This window comes from Pygoscelis adeliae, unplaced genomic scaffold (genome assembly GCF_000699105.1).
Source record: "Pygoscelis adeliae isolate BGI_AS28 unplaced genomic scaffold, ASM69910v1 Scaffold294, whole genome shotgun sequence".
In the NCBI taxonomy this organism is placed as follows: Eukaryota; Metazoa; Chordata; class Aves; order Sphenisciformes; family Spheniscidae; genus Pygoscelis; species Pygoscelis adeliae.
In genome coordinates this window covers 2,368,563-2,391,046 of record NW_008824722.1, presented here as the reverse complement: position 1 = coordinate 2,391,046, position 22,484 = coordinate 2,368,563, and the positions used below count along the sequence as shown (strand labels likewise).

The following is a 22,484-nucleotide window of genomic DNA, read 5'->3' as shown; positions in this document are numbered from 1 at the left end:
TGACAGGGAGTCCAGACTTTCAGTTGCCCCTGTAATAGCATTAGATCTCTGATGTGGAATGAGGAAGGTTGCTATCAGATTATTAGGCAATCAATACAAGCGTGGGCAAGATTTACAGCAGTATAGAAAAGGGTAAAGGGAGAGTCATGATAGCGTCATTTCTGGTGATTAAATAATACCTTAACCCAGAAGCAAGCCAGGTTTTTTTCCTCCAGAAGAAACCAACAGAAACATTTGAATTGTGCCTAAACATTTGTTCAGATAAAGGTGTCTGAACCTAGCCAGTACCAGTTCTGCATATTTCCATCTCCTGAGTAGAGTTAACTATTAGCATACAATAAATATTCAGATTTTTATATACACCTAAGTGACTCAATTCTTTATGGATCCTATTTACAGTCTGTAAAAAGTAACAAATACAGAAATAAAAGTGAGAGTTTGTTTAAAGTTTATATGTTTTAGGAATACATTTAAAAAAGTATAGCTAATATTCCATACCTGAGTAGTGGTTGCTTTGGATAAGAAGGTTGGTCACTGTTTTGGCATGGCTGAGGTTTTTTTGTGACTTGCTTATAAATATTCCTGGCAGTTACTCCAATCCATAGCATAGTAGAGAGTGTAGAATAATGTAGTACTATGCCAACCTAAAAAAAGAATGGACAGTTAAACAAGTCAGTAAACGGATCAGTAAAACAAGAGTTTTAGAAGAATCTTAATGCATAAGTGTACAAGCAAACAGATTTTTTAAACTGAATTTGTAAGTGCATCCATTTTTTCTTTCTCTCTGGTTATTTCTAATCAGGGAAAACACTTTTAAAAAGCAGATGGAATCTGTTATTTAATCTATCATAGATAATATCTGTGTTACCAGATGGTATGTTATGAAACCAAGACTGTAAAGACATTTGTTTTCTAAGAACCTGATTAATTACAAAGTTTTACACCTGGATTTAAAGCGATGCGAAGCTTAGTTTGTGTTGCAAGCTTTGTTAGCTTATCATGACAATGCAATTTAAAAATTAATGAGAGGGCAGCATTTTTGCTTGCTATTATGCTACTATTTCCTTTCCTTTTTCAGGAATATCCTGCTGTAGTTCCCTCTCAGCTGCATATAGCCAAGGTTGACTTCTTGTAATGGGATCAAAGCTATTTGCCTAAAACCAGATTATTTTCAGACATATTTTAAGGAACTTATAAACTTGGCCATACAGTTTTTAAAATTAAATGACAGATCTTGGCATCCTCCCTTAAAAGGAAATACAAACTCTCAATAGCGTTACTATCATTTTGTTTCCAAGAAACTGGTGTATTTATCATTGAAAGTAAAATAAAGTACAAACACCTCTAAAATACAAACATCTTTCTTATGTTAGTAATTGTTATTCATTACTATGGAAACAGTAATTGGAATTTTATCCAATCTCCCAATGCTTTATTACATCAGCTAAGTCTCCATCTGATTATATAAAATGAGGTTACCTTTGAAGCAATAACCTGACATTTTGCAGTGACAAGTAAAATATTGCTATAATTGGAAAGCACATAAATGTTTAAGGAATACAGAGAATTGCTGAATAAAGCTAACACAAATTTATTATAATGATTTATTTGAACCAGTGTTCATTTTTGCTCAACTTAAAATAATTGATGGGTAAAGAAGAAAAAAAATCCACGAATTTTGTTTATATTTACTAATATAGCACAAAACTTGAAGATAGCAGCAAATATCATCAACAGAAAACCCTTTGTAATTTTCTCTGGGACTTGTCTGACGCATTAGACAAGGGAGTATAAAGCCTTCATAGCTGTTGTCGCTTGAGGAAAAGAGGCGGAAATAAGAGAATGAGACAACTTTGTACCATCAGCTGGCAGACGTTGCCAGTTCGATGGCTAGTGCTGTCTGGACTTAGTTCGTATGCAGCTTGCAGCATTTCTGTAGGGACGCAGTGAATATGACTATGAGCTGGGTGGGGGAGTGAAGGAGTAAGGCAGGAGGGAGAAGAGGGGGAGGAGAAAGGGGGAGAAAAAGGAGGCGGGAACCATGAGAAAGAATTGGAAAAATTCTAGAGATACGGTTCATAACCTCTTTCTCATTTCAGCATAGCACTGCTACTATATATTCTGTAATTATTCTACACAAGTATGCCAAAAAGTCCATAAGAATATGAACAGCAGGGATGAATTTCATGTGAGAAGGCACTTACATGTGAAATTTTGACAACATATATGGCCACATATCACTTAAGTGAATGAGATTCCTAAAAATAGTACAATAAAACTATTTTATTGAACTTTCAAGGAGGCAACTGAACTGAAAACATCATTGCTATGCCACACCTTAGTCACATTACTTTTCTTCACAGCGTGCTCATATTTCAGCAACTTAGTTCCTTCTGATATATGGACAAATAGAACAAACATGGACAAGAGACAAAAATGTTACCATCTGTACTAACTCTTTAATAATATGGCTCTTTCTCAAAAAAACCCTATCCATTTGCATTTCTTGCTTAAAGGAAAGGAGGATATATCCTCATGATACAGGACCTCCTCATGACTGACGGATTTGAAGGACAATGGTGACAATCTGGAGATAAAACATAGATGACAACAAAAATGTGGAATTTGGAAGGGTGCGCTGAGCTGTTATACTAAATTCCAAAGGAAAGGGTAGCCTTATCTCTGTGATGATTTTGTTTCTCACTTCCCATCACAAAATAGGCTTTCTGGACCAGAATTTTTGCTCTTAATTATCCACTAATAATAATTAGTAAAGAAATGCTTGTCACACCTCATCTTGAAAATTCAGTGTTTCAAAGTGGTGGGCTTTGCTCTCTGCCTCTTCCTTCCCCATATCTCCACACTGACATCAGTCATGCCACAGAGATGTATTTTCCTCACTGTTGCACTTAGGGGCTGCTCTTTTGTCCTCTTCAGTGGGACTACCTCTTTCTAGTTCTCTTAAGCTAGGAAGACATCTGAGCCCTATGCTAGAAGTACACGAGATACCAGCTCATGACATGGAAGGGGAAGACAAGGCTCAACAGAAAGGGGAACAGGACAAAGATAGTTTTGCTCAGTAAACTCTCATTTAACGCTGTTACCAAATGTAAACCTTAGGTTTATGCACTAAAGGTCCAGGGTACAAATTTATCTGTGTATATCTTGTTACTGGATTTGTGCCTCTGTAAAGCTTAAGAGGCCAATAAATAGATACAAATACCCAAGAGTTCACTTAAAACTATTTTCACTGTAAGTAGAACTTCTGTATTTCACATAAAATTGTGTGGGAAGGGTCAAGTTTTCCACACAGAATGAAGGATTATGATTGAATATATTAAAGTGATGACCCTTATTTGTAAGAAGGTTTTCCACTGACAGGCCAAATGGTACAGAAAGAACTGTCAGGACATATGCATTGAAGACAGCATTGCACCTAAAGCTGTTTAATAACCGCAGTTAGATGGTGAAAATTTTCTTGTTTCCTTGGACTCATTTTTTCCATGTTCTGTGTTCTTAGAACACTTATCTTTGGGAATGAGCACCAGCCTACTGAATAGAAGATTATGCTTTTCTACAGTAAGAAGATGCTGTCTGCATGTGCTCCTAGAGGTAACTTAAGTGCCACACCATACAGTTAACACGGTAATGACCAGAATACACATTTATGCAAAGCATTTTGGCACAAAAAATTCTCTTGCTCAGCTTTAACTTGCACACAAATTTGTTTTCCTCTAGGTTTTAATTTAATTTCTTTTTTTTTTCAGTTGTAATCATGTTTCAGATAAGATTGTTGTTCTTCAGCCAGTTCTATTTAAAGGAGGATATGGATATGCACTGACATTCCATTTAAACTATTAATCCTGCACTGAAAGTGATTCTTTCCAGCGAGACGAAGGGATTCAGGAATTTCTCTGCAGTCTACAACACCACTGGATGTGAATATTTCATAATCTTAAAACATTTAGCCTTAGAACAACCCCGTGCTCCCTTCACAGGTAAAAGATTTAGAGAAAGAAGCTGAGACCCACAAATAAGGTACCTGAGACCAGGAAGGACAATCTCCAGCACAGCATGCACATCTAACTCCATAGCATGCAAAGTCTTTAGCCGTCATAAGTTGCTGCTAGTGAAGTTTCCAGCCACCTAATACCTCGTTTGTGCATATGACTAGCTTTGTTCCTGTCTCAGCAGAGCTGAACAATGCAGCACCTTTCTCACCAAAGACCACTCAAGAGCTCTTAAATAACATTCTTCGCTTGAGACACCCCAACTGGCAGACTTGATCACAGTAGATTAATTTTACACCCATTCTTTCAAAAAAAAAATATAGCTAGAGCAGAAAGAACTGCTCTTTTCCTCCTCTTTCTGTAATATTTTTGTATCTATAGCTCCTACCTGAGATGTGGTGCATAGCTCTAGGACCTCCTTAGTTTAACAGGATTCAAATCCAAATTTCTAACTTCCAGGCTACTGGCTAATATGGAACAGGCTTCGCCTTTCTTGCTGAAGATTTGTTGCCCTACAGAAAGGAATTCACAAGCAGTTTCACATATGACACTCATCAGGGAGGAGGAAGGTCCGAGCCTTGCCAAATTTTACATGGAAGCTTGTATTTGATAAACCATATAGGAGATTCTTGGAGATGTGATTGAAGTGATCATGCCACTCAGTGACTGGCCAGTAGGATAAAAAATTATGATTCTGTCTCACTCCCTAACTTTTCTGTCTCCTGAAACTTGTGCCCCTAAGCCTATTCTTCATGCTTCAACATGTTGAACTGACAATTTCATCCCCTAGCACACATAGCCCCATGGCTATCATGCTCACCTGGAAAGTAGGGGCCATAAGACTGAAATCTTTCAAACTGAGGGTACAGAATCAATGCCTCCCACACATGGGGAGTGATCCAGCTACAGTTGTGTCTCCTTCCATCTCATTCCTTACCAGAAAGGAATAAGACTCCTTCTGCCCTTTGAAGTAAAGTAACCTGAGATCCTAACTCTGAGAGATGGAAAAGGCTGACTACATCATCCGCTAGCTGGCCCAAGCACCTTTCTGGCTAGTGTTCTGGCTCTGATTAATCCCATTCTGCCGTTCCTAACACAACCTTTGCCTTGCATGAAAGATTTTGCCATAAACTCAAGACTCTGGATTCTACATCAACAGCCAGCATTCAGTGACACCCAGAATCAGATTCATGGGTAATCTAAACAGTCTGTAGATATACCTCATTCACACAGGAAATCCATGAAGAAGCAATCAACTCTTCCAGACCAGAACTCTAACATCAGTTTTCTTTATAAATCATGAAGACTGTATAGCACATACACAAGTGAGACCGTCTGTACAAAATCCTCTCTGAAATAGCTACGCAGGTTTAAAAGGGAGTTTCAGATTTTTAGATTCCAGATAAAAATAAATATCTTGCCATCTCTGAAAACACATTTGTTTGTGTAATTACTTTGCCTTCAAGGGGATAGGAAGGTTCTTCCAGCTATCTATCACAGAAAATGGGTCCATTTCCATAGCATTTTTTTTTAAAATTAGCCTGGGACACCTCATTTAGAGGGAGAAGGTGATCCAACTGAAATTATTTTAGAACCACCCTTTTTGGTTAGTTATGAAGAATAAAAATTAACTCAGTCTATTATTTCACTTGGGTATGGACGTTGCAGTGAAATTTGTGTGAAAGTTTTAGGGATAATTACAATAAGAAAGGTGGAGGTTCACTGGCTTTGACACCATGTTTCAGCGACTAGTACAGAAAATGCTTGCACTTGGAATCTTCCCCTACGCACTCGGGAAACAAAAAGTGCAAACTACATTGCTGCAGGGTGAAGCTGTGTTTTGAATTGTAGCCGATGGAAAGATACCTGTGCTATAGCAACACTGATGGTGTTACACATGGAGTACAACTAGTATTTTAGTGCTGCTTGAAGCAGTAATATTTTCACAAATACATTTTTAAACCCTAATATCAGTTTTTTTCCAGAACTGAAAAAAAAAAAAAAAAGAAAAAAGGAGAAAGAGACAAAACTTAGACTAGAGGGACACACAAGCTCAAACCAACTATATTAATATACATTTCATTAGGCTGAGTGATTTAAAGATTGCTATATTCCATATGCAGGACAAAAGGAGTGCTGTGCACCCCACGACCACTTATGCAAGCTATGGGAAATGTTCAAATATGTGAGCTTCTTGGGAAACCATTAGTAGGTCTGACCTCCCTACCTCCTAGCTTTGGCACCCTGAATATTAATTCACAGAGTAATCCTCTCAGGGTTATCACAAGAGGAGAGCGCCACTGGGACTCACAGAATTTTGAAAAACGTTGCTGTCAGTAGGCAAGAAAGGCTCTGTGGTGGGGTACAATGTTCTGGGAGTGAACATTTGTTCAGCCTGTGTTACCAGCTATAGGAGTCTTGTCTTAGATTGTTTGGACTGTTGCATCCATTAGCCCTACCTAATTACATCAGGCAATTTCTACCAGGAACCAGAGGACTGTGTGTGTCTTGTGTGTCCTGTATCTTTCCTATATTTTAACTGCTGATGATACTGTCTGTTGATGTAGCATGGTGTCAGGTAAATAACTGTATGAAACTGATTAGAAGGCATATGTGAATGGATCTATTCAATTTCTCTAAGTGCACGTTTCTCAGCGGCTCAGGATCTGACCCTATACCATAGCAAGAAACAGCTCTCACTGATAATGCATTTCATGAAGATACCCCTGTAGTTTATGTATTACTCATAACATATTATTAACAACTCATTTATCTCAATCAATTTTTCATTATCACTGTTAATACTGCATTGTTACCATGCAATCTGCAAAGTAAATAACCAGACAATGATTGTAACAACAGATGGTCATTTGTGATCATGTAATTACACAGCCATGGCTGCCCTACAAACTAACCTGCTACCCTCACTTGCAAACTGCAGATAAAGACAATGGTAAGTGATATTTCAATTTGCTAGGACTCACAGATTCATTATGACACAATACACTACATATTGTGAGATATTTATCTCAGAATAATCTAGTGGACAACTGTGTCACTTAAATGAATACCATGTAATATACATAGGTAGACTTTGCACGTAGAACGTTACAGGTGCTTACAGATCTACATGTGCTGTTTATTGATGGTCATGCACAAGTATACACAAAAGGCTTCCAAAGCATCTCATTGAAAATTAGAGTGATAACTCTTACACTAGTTATTCAAGTTTTGCAGTGAGTCTGCTGTTGGCTGATGACTCTTGCTGTTTACACCTATTTGAGCCAATCAAAAGAACCAGATTAGTGACAGGCAAAATATCTGGGAGAATGTTGGCTTAATAAAGTGCTTTACTACAGGTAAATACCAACAACACTCATGAGATCTGGAGCACTTCTACAAAATCTGAGAGGAAGAAATATTTAAGACAAATTGCAACAAGCCCTCATCAGGCATTACAGAAGATGACTGAAATGACTCTCTTTATATGCTGTACAGACTCAGCCTCTATATTCAGAGCAGCTGAAGCCATGCCCTCTCTGTGCATCTCACGACACTATATCCCCGGAAAGGATGAAGTAAGAGATGTGAAATAGTCTAGCAGTGCAAACAGGGGTCCGTAAATCGCAAGTGTACTGGTCTGCTTTGCCTCCTTAGCTTGAGTTGTAATTAAAAGACATAATCATACTATAAACATTAAGCTGCCCAAGTATATATTTAAGGATCACCCACTGAAGCTAGGGCCACCCTCAGGCAAATGGTATATATATTACAAAAGAGCAGCAGTAACTTTAGTTTCACACATTCAATCCAAAGATCAGAAAGGACATTAGAAATATTTGGGAATCATAGTTTTCAACTGTCCTGTAGAACAGAGAGATATTATGATTTTCAGGGATTTTTTAAAAATAAGGAAATCTGAGCTGCAGAGAAGCTAATGCATTGGTCAGCCTCTCACAGAAACTCAGGTGACAACCAAACACTGAACACTCCCAGTGCTGGCCTTTAAAAAAGATGCTGATAATGATGACTTGTTTTGAAGAACTTAAGATCCAGGAACAATATATAAAAAGAAAGAGAACTATCAATATTATGTTAAAATATAGTTTCAGGTTTTCATTCTATTAGTGAGAATTACTAAGGCAGATACTTACAGCTTGACATATAATTGGATATTTAATGCGATTGATTCCACCAGCAAAAACAGCAAATGTAAGAGCAGTATGGAAACAAAAGTTGAGAAGCATGTGCCATCCTTTTCTACTTATTCGGATTGTGCTGTTGAAAAATCACATTTTAAAATTAAAAAACAACATATCTATTATGAAAATTTCACTTTGGAAAAAATGCTTAATATGATAGAATTAAATTCTCTGATTCTTGAATACCTACTTAGCAATCTACCTATAGGACAGAGTCTGATTTATAAAGCATTGAAATCAATGGTTAAAAGGTAAAATAGATGGTAAAAATTGTAGAGTCTACTGACAAGGGTCTACTGACTTAAAGTTTCCTCCATCAAATCAAGCATTTAAAGTAGAGTAATAAACGCAAAAGGCTTATTGCAGAGCTTCAGATATGCAGAACTTTAACAAGACATCTCTAAAGGATTAAATGGAAGCTGAAGATCAGAAGTCATTGCATTAAGTTCACTTAATTAATATTTAGCAGCTTCTACAGCACAATACATTCCCACGCTTTTAAATTGCTAAAGGTCTTTAACAGAAGTACGTAGTTAAAATGGCATTTATATAAATCTTTCATATAAAGGAAAACACAAGTTTTCTAAAGCCAAGAAGATTTAGAAGTCAAAGAAAATTTCTTTTATCCGATGATAGTTACCAAGTCTTTCAACCAAACTTGGTCTTAGAAGCCAATACCGCCAATACCATGTAGCTGTCCCAAGTGCTGCTCTTTGACTGGAATTTGCCAGACAGCAATTTGATAGTGCTCGTGGTTTCATATTGAATTGTCAAGTTAGAAATCTTAGGAACAGTGTGTAGGCCATTTAGACATACATCTCAGGAAAGGTACAGCTTGGGAACAGCTTGAGAAAGGTTGACATAACCTGTTTTTGATTTCTCTGGTGTAAATCACATTGCTGATATTACTATCCAACAGTAATTCAGATCATTTTAATTTATCTTTTCAGCGAGGGTTAGAAAAATTGAAGTACCTCAGCATAATGCCGACCATTTAACAGAAGTGCTTAAAATTGAGTTCTTACCTGTGATGGACAATGTAGGTGATAATGGAAGCAAACAGGCACAACAACATAACTGCAGTACATGCATATACCACAGGGTGCAGAAACTCCCCGGGGTACTGGGGGAAAGATAACACTGTCTTAAAATCCTATGGAGAAAGCAAAATGATTTAACATTGTCAGGCATGTGTGAAACTCAGACTTCATTTCAATATGTCCTGTCGTTTCTAGCTGTTCCCTTTCAAGAGCAGGAAAATAAGATGATGAACTTTTTATGTACATATAGTTCATGAATTTACAATAATATCAGACTGCTCTTTCCTCATCTGCATACACTTTGCAAGACAGAAATTAACCTTTTTGTACAAGTAGACATATCCTAATTAAAAAAAAAGGTCTGAAAAAATACACAGAATATTACATCTTCCAGGCATTAGCAATATCTGTTCCTTCTGATGATAACATGAACTTTATGTGTGTGTTTTACTAGGATATTAAGTACAAAATATCAAATTACCATACAGGTCTCTAAATGGTATATACATGGCTGCAGAAGAACCATTCAAAGAAACAAAAGCCATGAGAATACACCCAAAAATATCGACAGACTCGCTCCTGTATTCAAATACAATCCCCAGTTGATACATCTCCCCTGACCCAATGACCTTCACACTTAGTTGCAAATACTCTACTCCCTGTAATAATTCAAAAGCAGCTTGACAGCTATATTAACAGCAGACTAAAGATCCATGCATTCCTTTTGGACCTGCTAGTGCCTACTGACACAATTCTTCATGAAAAACATAATGAAAAACTATTAATATCTTTGTAAAATTACTGGATCTCACAAGTAAGAAATAGGAAGAGAGCTAAATCTGCAGGTGTGATGGATGGAAAGCAGAAGGAGCCTGTTACAGAAAACAGCATGTCTTCAGACTATCTGAAATAAACCAAATATTAGAAGTTCACTGTAATACATTAAGCCACATCTGTTTGTGGCAACACATTTCTGCAAACAAGTGATATAAATTAGACACAAACTATCACCTGAGTGCAAACAAAGTGTCGTCTACATGCCAGTTTCAATATGCAGTGGCACTAACTGTGCACACAAAAATGAATATACATCCCAGCACAGAAAAAATTAAAATCTGAAAAAGTACTGAATATGACAATCCAGCAAACTCTAACACTGAAAATACTGGCATACATTTAAAAGACTTTTTTCTTATTTGTCAGTTTTAGGTTCCCCTGGAAGAAGATTCAATACATTATTTTCCTGAGGTGAGATCTCCCCTTTGGAGACTGGGACTGTAATGCTAATACATTATTTTTAATCGCATTTGCATGCAGAGAGCTGATTTCCAGCACCATTATTTATGTATATGAACTTGTTCATGTACAAGCAGGTAATGTTCATGATATATGCAATTATTAAATCAGGGGGAAAGGTACTGTTCTGTTTACCTTACAGAAAGGTCCTTACAAGTAACAGATGCCCTAGTAGTCATTATTTTTCTTCATTCTAGCTTTAAAGTTCCTGAGATTGATTGTATCAGTTTCTCCAGACGCATATTAATGTCAGTTCTAAAACGGAGCAGCTTACAACATATATAAAAAAGACCATAAAAATGAACAAATAACGTATGAACAAGATGGCAAACATATGTCGTCACATCCCATTTCTCTTCAAGTACTTCCTCAGCTTGCGTGTGTACCTCAGTTAAATCCGCTCAGTCACCACCTGTCCCACACACAAGTCCTCTCTCAGCCCTGCTGAGATCACCAAGACTCAGAGGCAGAGGTGGAGTCACTTGTCACAGAGGTACTCTTATGCTGTCTCCTAACATCTCTTGCTACTCTTCCCTCAACCACAAGTGGAATAGAAGAGGAAAAGAACTCTGTCTTTTGATGTGATAGCTTTTTCATGTGACAGACCTATGCTCTTGAGGCCTTCTCTTGATTTTGTTTCAGGATATACCGAATTCACAAATTTCAAATAATTCTTTAAAAGTCTATTGGCTCAGAAATGCCACTGAATCTACGCTCAAACACCCTTTTTTGACCATCTTTTCTCCCATGTTTTTATTTACATCACCTCCCCATTAATTCTTTTACAGAGTGAATTTCTTGAGGTAGACTATTCTTTACCAGAAATATTCAGTACAATTTTGGTTCATGTTACTAGAGTATTCACGTAAATACTGGACAATTTAAATAGAAATACTCTGTTGAAAATGATAAAATATTTACTTCTAGCTCTTACTGATATAATCATATTTTGATATACCAATAGTACACTTTGTCATTATTTTATGTATACACTTGCTTCAATTCTGTGCATGAAGAAAACTGTTACTGTAACTAATATAGTAGTAAAAGTGCAGTTATTTAAAGAAATAAATATCTTGGATATTTCTGAAAAAAATACTCTGAAAACTTAACAAAGTTGTGAAAAAGGAAACACAGTGAAGCTACACGTTTACGTAGCAACAAATGAAAGCAATTTTACTTGAGGTGGCATCATTCAGTGTACTAAAGAACTAGCTTTTAATAGTGTAAGTGCAAGGATCAACCATTCACTATGTTTGAACATCAGTATAAAAGCAGACGCCATATGTCCTACAGGAATACAGCCATTTTGCCTGCAGAAGAATCAAGAACAATCAGCATCTTAAAGCTAATTCCACTTTAAAATATTAATTTTTTTATTATTATCTCTTTTCTAATCTTGTACAGTAAATAAGTGGTAAAACTTTTGAGTATCATAATGCATTATTGCCAATGTAGAATATGCTTGTTAAGGGTTTTATATATTGAAAACTGATTTCATTATAGATATATAATAAATTTACCTTGTCTGCTTTTTGATGATAATTAAACCTTATTGATCTGTCAGCCTCCCCTGAGTAATCCCCTGGGGAAGTCAGCATGCAGAAAACAAAGTTATTTTTCTCATGCTGTATGCAAAGCAGCATAATTGTATGTTACATTTTAAAAAGGTAGGTTTGATTTTGTTTCCTAGAGGGGATTCAAATGGTGATGATATTGAAAAATGGCAGCAATATCTACAGGAAAATGAATACACACAGGACTTTGACCATTACAAACTGCTGTCCCCAACTACAAGGCCAGTAAAATATTGTCTAATGAGAAACTGTCATTCATTCACCCTTATAAGAAGGTGTGAAACCAGCTTCTTTCAGCTGTAAATGCCACCATGGCATATAAGGCACAATAGAAATTAGTGATGGAAATCAGTGACGGAAAAGACTTTTTATCAGCTATTTCAGCCAACAATCAGAATTATAAAAACATCAGAGTGCAAATGGGGCTGTTTCACTTTTATTTGAGCCTTCATTCCAAAAATTGACTGAAACAGACACATCTATACAGTTTGGTTAAAACTCAGTATGAAAGTATGAAGAGGTATAGACAAATTGCATACCAAAGGCAGCCCTGAGACATCTAATAGCAGATACTGAGAAAGCTGAGGGGAAGATACAGTGAACTAATACTAAATATCTGGTACTTTCACAAAATCACAGCTGCTAAAAACTATCTAAATAGCGTTGTAAATTTTTGTCATCCATCTACTTATATTGGCAAATTAAAGATTTATTTTTAATATATTGCTTGTAATAGTATGACTTTAGAAAGCATAGTCTAACTGGTTTCTGTGTTTAAAGCAGGACACCTGAAATGGTGTTCCCCAAGGAAGTGGTATTCAAGCGCCACAGAGACTTAGAAACACAAGTGCCTTTGAAAAATCAGTTATGGTAAGATTTAGACTCTTATTTGTATTTAGATTCCTCCTACTTAAACAAAACAAAACTTAAAAATTAGGTGCCAAATATTAGGATATTTAGGAGCACCAGAACATGAAATTATCCATAGAGCTGGGTCTCTACAGAGAGCTGAAAACACTGCAATGCGCATTGAGTGGAGTAGTTGATGTGCTGGAGGGCAGGACTGCCATTTGGCAAGATCTCAACAGGCTGGAGGAATGGGCTTACAGGAACCTCATGAAGTTCAATAAAGAGAAATAAAAAGTCTCCTGTCGCTGGGACAGAGTAACCCCGACAGCAGTACAGGCTGGGGGACAACCGACTGGAAAGAAGCTTTGCATAAGGATCAGAGGGTCCTAGTGGACAATAAACTGAAAGCAAGCCAGTGGTGAGCCCTTGTGACACGTAAGGTGAACCGTGTATCGGGCCATATTAACAAAAGTACAGGCAGCAGGCTGAGGGAAGTGATTATTCCCTTCTATTCACGACTTCTGAGACCAAATCTTGACTAGTGTGTCCAGTTTGGGGCACTTCAGTACGAGAAAGACATTGACAAATTGAAAGGAGTCCAGTAGAAGCCACCAAGAACTAGATTCTAAGTCTTTTAACTTACATCTCCTGTCTCTCAAGAGTTTGCCCATTTTACTGAGATCCTTTATAGTCTGGATCCCTTTACCTTCTGGTTGAAGCTGCACCACCAAGAATGCAAGATCCATTAAACCAACAGAAAACAAGAGCAAACAGAAAGAAAGAGCTTGAGCCAGAGGCTTGATTTGTTATAAAGTTAGTGCATTTTGAAGGAGACAAGCCTTGATTTTTGTCCCCAGTACCAAGCCAGTTTATTCATTTTACAGAGCAAATAACATATTATTAAGTGTAATTTAATAAAAAGTAGATGTAACCCAAGAAGAAAGGAATAAAAGCCAGATCTTGCCTTTATGAGTACTCTAATTCCAAGGCTTTATGCAAAAGATTGGCACATTGAGGAATATTCTGAAAAAAGCAACCTTTTCTGGGAAGCTGGACTCAATACTGTTCATATGGGCTAAGCATTCTCTGTTAGGTGAGCAGTACATGCCAGCTGAGGACTTTGGTGAAGAGTATGTGCCTCTGCCAGGTCTCTGAATGACAGCAGAGCTTAGGAATCTAGCTCTTCACACTGGGAAGCATCTATGCACATGCAGAGGAATCTAATTCCAGGGAATTTTGGAGTTCCCACTACACCAAATGTTAATTTCGCAGATATCAGGTAAACTTTCTGGATCACTTTCATAGTCTTTGTCGCTTAAACTCTGCTAAGGTCTATTCTGTAGGTGTAAAAGTAGGTGTTTAAATACAAAAAAATTTGAAAATTCATTCTTAAACTTCTCTTTTTAAGCAGCCTGATTTTTCAAAGTACTGAACCACGTTTCCATAGCTTGTTATGAGAAAACCCTGTGTTCTTTATGGGGAAAATGTCAAATACTGTAATTATGTCAACCTTCTAAATGACATCTCCATAATACTTCCCCGACTCATGAATTAATTTCTCAAAAGGCTTAGACAGGCTGTTTGATTTGGAGAAGACCTGAAACATGGAAGTTTAGAAGACTGTTTTCAGAACTAAACTTCATGAATAGGCCTAAGAAATTCTGCAATTGTCTCCAGGTACACTGAAAATACTTAAAACGTAGCTTTTGTGGTACTGTGATCCTACCAATTTGGAAAGACTTAAAAGATTCAGGGAATGCTTGTAAAACAACAGGAGAAAAATCCTGTTAACTCTTAGCATGATCCCTTCCTAGTATCTCGCCTCTCCTCAATTTCTCATTCACACAGTTTTCCAAGGTTTGCTTCCAGCGTAGTTTCAGATTTGCTCTGTTTTTGTCAGCTCAGTCTCCTCAGCCCTAATTATTGCAAATAGCCATCCACTGAATGTATGCTACTTTTGCAAATAATGACTCCTTACACTCAAAAAGGAAAAAAAATCCAACAAAAAACCCACCTATGTTGTTTGGAATAACGAGATACATTGTGACAAAACAGGAAAGGAGTTGTTTATGATCTTATGTTCATTTAACCTATCTTCAGGATTACAATAAAAAATGCTAACAATAATTATTAATCCATTTTATGTTAATTGAGAAGTAGCATACTTAGATTTAAGAATTTTACTAGTGTTTATTTGGCAGATTTGCAGAAATTACTATTGACAAAGCAGTCCGAGGGGGAAAAGGAAATGCTGTATACAATTACAGTCATATCCATCACTAGTGAATTGCCATTCTGTTCTAAGAAAAATGAAAGGAAGAACAAAGGACAACATATGTCAACATACATTCAGCAAATTTTGAAATTCAGTGTTGCTGTTGGATATTTTTGTTATGTCCTGAAGAGTTTTCACTCAGATATACTATGACTACAGGGCACTAGATTGGTCATAACATACACACAGTCTTGAAAAATTAGAATATTGATATACAGCTCAGTTCACAAAAGAGCACAAATACATAGTATTTATAGAACAAATACTTATAATTAGGTATACCAAAGCTTCAGAATATAAGTGTTCATAATTTCACTCTGAAACAGAAAATCATATTGCAGAGGTTCACAGTTCAAGACCCTAGAGGGCTTTGACCACCTCCAAAAAAACCTAGAGTGTGACCGTCTCTCTTCCTCCTACAGATAACAGAAGAAAAGACAAAATAGGGGACTGGTCTAAACACAGTATGTGAAGGGAAAGGCAGGAATATAACTCGCAAGTTTAGTTCACAGTATTTTACTCTCATCCCTAGGACATACCATTGAAAAGCTGATCAGAAAATGATAATGCTGTATTATGTCTGACACTACTTTTTTACTTCCATCCACGGGCCCAACCCAGAGCAGAGTGAAAGCATGAGAGTAGTGTGAGGGTAGGAACTTGTACCTCTTTTCCAACCCAACCTCTAAACTGTACTCTCTCTCATTGACATCACTTGAACAACTGTCACTGAGAGAAATGAAACGGCTCTAAGTGAGTCCTCTCACTTGAAGTATGCTCATGCTTATTAATTATCAATCATAGTTGATAAATCCTTGATTACTGTCTTTCTAAAAAAGGACTCTATGAAACCTTTATTTTAACCCTTTTACTGCTCATAGGCAGAAACAACTTTTATAAAAGCAGTTCAGGGAACATTGTCTTACTGTTTAAAATGATGAAAAATCAGAATATGTGCTGTACTAGCTATAAAATGGACAGTTGGATTAACTAAGGCTTCTATCTATTTCATCTTGTTCCACAGCAGGATATACATTATTCTGATGGTAACGTAAACCTTCAACACTGTTGCTTTATTTTTGCTCTTCAGTTTACAGATGCTACTTTAGTTTTCTGCTATTACCCCCAAACATAACAATCAACTATGAACTTTTATAGTTTAATAGAGAATTATAGATTAATAACATGTATCACGATATTGTAGCTAATTTCATTGGCTACATACCATATGCTAGCTATTTTGAATTTGCTGTCAGTTTGTTAGTGTTTTAAAATATATTAGGCACTAAGGTGTGAATTAAGAAGATACACATAGGCACTTTATATTGTTCATATTATAAATTAATAGCTAAGCAGAACAATGAAATATTTTTCATTTCTGGTATGAGAATTGAACTGCCCAGAAAAGCACAGTCTCTATCAAATAAATCAATCCCTGACTTTATGCCACAAAACACTGATTAAGAAGTAACACCTGAATGAAAATGATTGCACATAACAAAGCTACAGTTTTTCAATAACTGTTTAGAAAGACAGCGGTTGGAAGACATATTTGTGCGTGTGTGCGTGTGTGTGTATATATATATAAAAAAATGACCTAAGGTCAAGCATCTTTTTCCTTAAAAGTGACCGTGAAACATAAGCTAAGGAACATATCACATTGTTTGCTACCATATCAATTGCAAAGCAAGGGTGAGTCTAAGATTCTATTTTCTTGTCTTGCACAGATAAAAATGGAATATGCACACAGGAAAAAAAGCAAAGTTGAATTACCATAAAAAACCAAACACAAGACCTAAACCAGAATTACATACCAGATGCAAAAGCCGCAGTAAAAGGTGCCTCAGTTGCCCTTACGGTTGTAGAAAAACCAACCTGCTACTTATCAGAGGTAAATGTGCATTCGGCTTTACAAACCAAAAATTAATTGTAGCCCTGATATCAGTATATGATTTTTGCAAACAAAATGAAACCGTGAAATTGGTTGTTTGCAAGCAATTAGTTAACATTTAATAACTACCCAAAGTTTAAGAAGAACAGGCTGAACCCAGGCAGTTGAAGGAGGAGGAAGCCATTTTGGGTGTGGCACCTGCAAAGTCAACAGGTGCTTTCTTTAATGAATTTAGAAAAACATCCTCAAAGCAAAATGATGTTTCACATTCGGGGAACCAAGCGGCTGGGGGAAAAAGGGAACTCATAGAAGCTGTAGTATATGAGGTATATTTGATGTTGCCAAATCTTAGGAACAGCTCTTAAATTCTGAACAGTTCTGGAATGGGTGAAAAAATGTTCAAGTAACTCTGAGGGAAATCAGTTCTTACGAAGTGGACGATAATATCCGCATTTAACTCGTGGGTGCCACAGCCTTGTGCTATGATTGGCTGCCATCTGGGCTCCATCTGACAGCAGCAGATTGGTATTCTCTGCACACGTCCTCGCAATTCCTGTCGCCTACGTTTGCTGTCCCTTACACATACACACAGTACATTATTTACTCAACTATAAACATTTCTGTAATGTACACAAGCAGCATCTACAGTGCAATCATGCACTGGCATTCAGGATCAATCTGGTATTAATAGTACACATCTGGCTAATCTTTTTAAAAATATTTTTTATAAACCAGTTGTAACGGTGCAAACATTTTCTCACCTATGTATGTTAGAAACCTCTCATTTTTAGTTTGCTTTCCTTTATTCCCTGAATAATAACAGGTCATTATTGCACGCATAATATTTTTGCTTTCATGAAAGTAACTTTCTGTTAAGCAGGATAGTTAAATAACTGCAATGGGAACTGTAAGTGTGACTGAGAACAGACCAAAGCAGGCTGATGTGTTAGCACTGCACAGAAATATTTTTCTTCACGAACAGCAATTTCCTAAGAAGGCTATCAGCATTGGTATACAAACTAAAACTCTACAGGATCAACAAGGATGGCACTGTCCTTACTTAAAAGAGCAGAAGATGTTATTCCTCTCCATTTATTAAATGATTCAACATTGCGGTATGCCTGCAACTAATTAGTATGATCAACACAGTGCAGGGCAAGAACAAAAGCAGACCAGCCTCTGAGATGTGCTGATGTAAAAGCACACAGGAGAATACATTTTTAAACCCTGTCCTATAATTTATAACCATTATATGCTAATCATTTCTAGATGGAACTTTCATTTGTAAGACTGAATTTAACATCATTTCTGATTAGGCCTCTCTCTGGATATTAAAACTGACCACCAGGTTTATTCACTTACTAGCAGTTAAATAACTTACTTTCTTTAAGACTGTCTTATACTAAACATTATAGAAAACAGAAGGTCAGTTACTGACAAGTAAGAATGGTACAGATGCACGTAAAAAGAACATATATGTATGGCAAAAGAGAGAGAGAGAGAGAAATATAGGTATATTTGCTAAGTCATATACTTACCATTAGCACTGCAAAGTTACTGAAGTGTGTACTCTGAATGGTGGTAATATTGCCTGCAGAACTAATTATGTGGCACCCTTCTCCCCACCAGCCTCCATGTCCATCCAGAAGGTCAAAATCCCAGAAGGCTGCAATGGGGTCTATACCCCTTGCAAAGTGCCTCAACCCTATAGTAAGAGGGCTGGTGAGGTTTCCAAAACTGCATCCATCTGCAAAAGCAACAAACTGAATCAGAGAGATAGAGTGGAAAACCCTTTATTGATGAATGCTGTGTGAAGAGATCAGATACACTAAATGATGGGGAAAAAAAGCAATAGACATATACTCTTAATGGTCAAAATCAAAGGTAGTGCTCACATGCAGAAAAGTTTGCAATAGTATAAATAAATCTGAACATTTCAGTCCCATAATGCGTCCAAATGATCTAATCATCCTTCATAAAGCAGATTTTTTTTGTTTCAGATTCTTCAGTTACAACCAGTGTTAAACTATTGCCCATGTAACTGCAGAAACGGCTCAGTTTCATGATATGATTAATAGCTGAGACAATTCCACACTCTGAAAGTCACATTTAAACATTTTAAAAATGTTAATAGAAATGACAACACTATTCAGTATCAAATAAAATTAGTAAAATTGCCTGGGTGAATAATTAATCAAATAAGGACTCACTAGCACATACAATATATCACATTTAGACAAAAGCCTTTAACAACACCTGTTTTATGTCCATCGTATCAGAAAGTATACTGGTGACTATTGATACATGCAACAGGGCACTACTCCCACTCCAAAAGCCTTATTTTTATCAGTGTCTAGGACGTTAACATTGCAATTTTCATTGTAAAGAGTAAGACAAGGTTCTTTCCTATAGCACTGTGCTTTAAGAAACAAGCATCTGTAACAACACTGTCGACAAACAGTAGTCCAAAATTTGAATTCTAGTCATACAGCAAGTGCATTTCTTTATTTGCAGGATAATGTGAATAAAATCATGCAGATAGGAACAATTGCGAACATTTGTACTAAAGAAAGAGACTGTTTCCAGCCTCTCAGCACACTGTACACTCTGCTCCTCTATTCTCTACATAACCAAGTATACCGTAGCTTTTAGATTAAAGGAAATAATGCATAATAACTCCTCACCTATTTTAGCAAAAACAGCTGGTGTGGCAACCGTCCTACGTTTCCCATCGTCTGCAAGATTTGATGAGTTTCCTGTGCTAGGAAAGAGTTTTCCATTCCGAAATACAATAAACTGTAGCTTGCAAGTGGAGTTATCAACAGATTGCCAGGCTGAAGACTGAGAGAAGACAGACTGTGGCAAATGAACTGAAGCTACTGCTACAGCATTCTGTACAATGAGAAAAAAAAAGAAACATTTAAAATGCAAATCACAACAGGGCTGCTTTCATGATGTTTTAAACTCCTGTACAAGAAATGTGTGCTGCCTTCCTTTTCCAACAGACTGGAAGCAACCAAAGAAGCACGAGCTGTAACCATGGGAATAGGATTGGTACAGTGCATATTAAAAGGGAAAACGTTTTGATTGAATGTGAGAGTCTATATGGTCAAGCTCCCTGCTGCAGAGGTGAGAATGGTTCTTACCGTGCCTGCTAGAGGGTCCATCAACACTGCAGATCTGATTTAAAGAGACAACCTCTACCAGGTTTTCTCCTTCACTTAAAACAGAATCAGACAACTTACATTAAAACATTTCTCTGAAAGGGTACTTAAAGAGTATAAAAATAATTTTATTAATACAAAAAATTACATCAGCAGATAACTGCAAGCGCAGCAAACAACACATTTTATGAATATGTTTTTCTTGCTTCATATAAGGAAAATCAGTTAACTCTGTGTTTTAGTAATGCAGGATTAAAAAATATTGCAAGCACTAATGTAACAGAAGAAACCAAGACGGTGCTAGGAGAAAATGAATGAAGACTGTCAGATCACTATAATGGCTTTGAGTTGTGAGTGTGTTATATGCCCTTCTACAAGCAGATAATTCCCTTACAGCAGAGCTATAAAATACACCAAACATTATGTTCGGAGGACTTCACTCATCAAGCATTTTTTTCCTACCAAAGTAGCAAACTAATCATTAAAGGCTGAGATATTTACAAGAAAAAACAAATTATGAGCAATGGGAAAATAAACAGGGAGTCTGTCCTGAGCCTTGAAGTGAAAAGTGTATGTATTTAAAAACAAACAAACTACAAAATGTTCTAATTTGCATTTCCCCCAAGGGCAAAGTGTAGCTTCTGTGCACATAATTTACATAGATTATCACACAGTTTCCTCATAGCACATGTGCGCTACCTCTTTGAGAAGTAAAACAATAATCTTCACAATCATGTAAACAAACATGACATTAATATATGTCCATGTGCTGGGAGAAATACACATGTGAGAGATAAAAGGTACAACAGAGATCAGTGAACTAAAATGAATATGAGAAGCATCTAGTGACCTCACGATAAATATGGGTGAAAAGCATGAGTAGTCTGTGATGTCATTGGGATGCTTAAATAAACAGATAAAGGCTTCCGTACAGTTTTCTCTTTATTACCATGTATAGTTTGGAAAGTTTTTGTGATTTTAAAAATAAAAACACCAAAAATTCCTTTTTAAAATAAGTATTCAATCTAGGTGATGCCACTTATTAAAAATACTCAGGAAAAACAGAGCAAATAGCAACAGGACATTTCTACATTAGATTTTAAAATTACTGTGAAGGCTTTAATTGGAAATAACTGAGCTAAATGTCCTTAGATTGTTTCCACTGCCTAATTCACTAAAGCTATCATAATTGGCTTTATCTCACACTTCTTAAAAAGACATATTTTACTCTATGATAACCCAAAGTATCTGTATATGCTGAACCTCTGATGATACCATTTTGGCCATGAAATTGTTATCAATACATATGTACAGAAATTTTCAGAAGTGTCATTTGTCAAACCCCAGAACACTGTTGAGGACTTATCTGGAGATGTACAGAAGTGTAAGAGAAGTTACAGTGTGATTATATTTATATTGGATTTTTATTATTATTCTGTGCTGGAAAAAGCAACAACAATGAGATATTAAGTTACACTAATTACTTATTATACACAAAAAGAGAAAGCTAGAAGCATCTGAATAAGCTTATGATAATGAAACCAACAGCTAAAGGCACTGGGATAAGCAACAATGTGCTATGACTTGACAAAAGCAGTCCCACACAGCCAGAGAAAACAACAGGTTTATAGCACTTCTGCTAAGGGGAAGTCATCTAATTCATTGTGGTTATCTAATTTCTTCTCCATTGGGACTTAGTGATACCAATGGGAAAAAGTAACAGTGTAGAGAGAGCTTGGCTGTGAGACTGGGAGGTGCAGAGAAGAAGCTGCACACACCTGAGGCACAGAGAGCTGGTGTGCAGGTCTGATGGCAGGTCGCACAGCTGGGGAAAGACCAAGGTGATGTCCACCCCTCACCTCCTCACTATCGCCCCATCACACAGAGACCCTTCACTATGTAGCATAAAAGAAAGGAACCCGATCACGGTGCCCCAAGTCTTACCCACAGACCACAGCTTCGCCTCACAGGGGCAAAGTCAAATGCAGTGAAGAAAAGCTGTACACAGCCTGCAAATGGATTTAGTGTGGACTGGTCGCACTCCTCGGGCTGACTGAGCAAATCTCACACATGCAGCAACATCAAATTGCTTACATGACAAAAAGGCACATTTACAGAAAACAATTTCCTCATTAGAGTTCAGGAGTGTTTTTCCCTATTTGTCTCCTCAAAATGTGCCA

General features: G+C 36.8%; 1 protein-coding gene across 1 annotated transcript in view; it reads right to left on the bottom strand.

The window, feature by feature from the left end:
- The window catches only part of LOC103916287 (probable G-protein coupled receptor 125), a 245,912-nt gene that overhangs the window by 34,295 nt on the left and 189,133 nt on the right, over positions 1-22,484 (bottom strand). The window contains exons 12-16 of the mRNA XM_009323256.1: positions 19,825-20,032; positions 18,679-18,887; positions 9,238-9,365; positions 8,165-8,288; positions 499-644 (exon numbers count right to left, since the gene is read on the bottom strand). Of these exons, the coding sequence (XP_009321531.1) occupies positions 499-644; positions 8,165-8,288; positions 9,238-9,365; positions 18,679-18,887; positions 19,825-20,032 (815 nt within the window). The remainder of the gene's footprint in view (positions 1-498; positions 645-8,164; positions 8,289-9,237; positions 9,366-18,678; positions 18,888-19,824; positions 20,033-22,484) is intronic.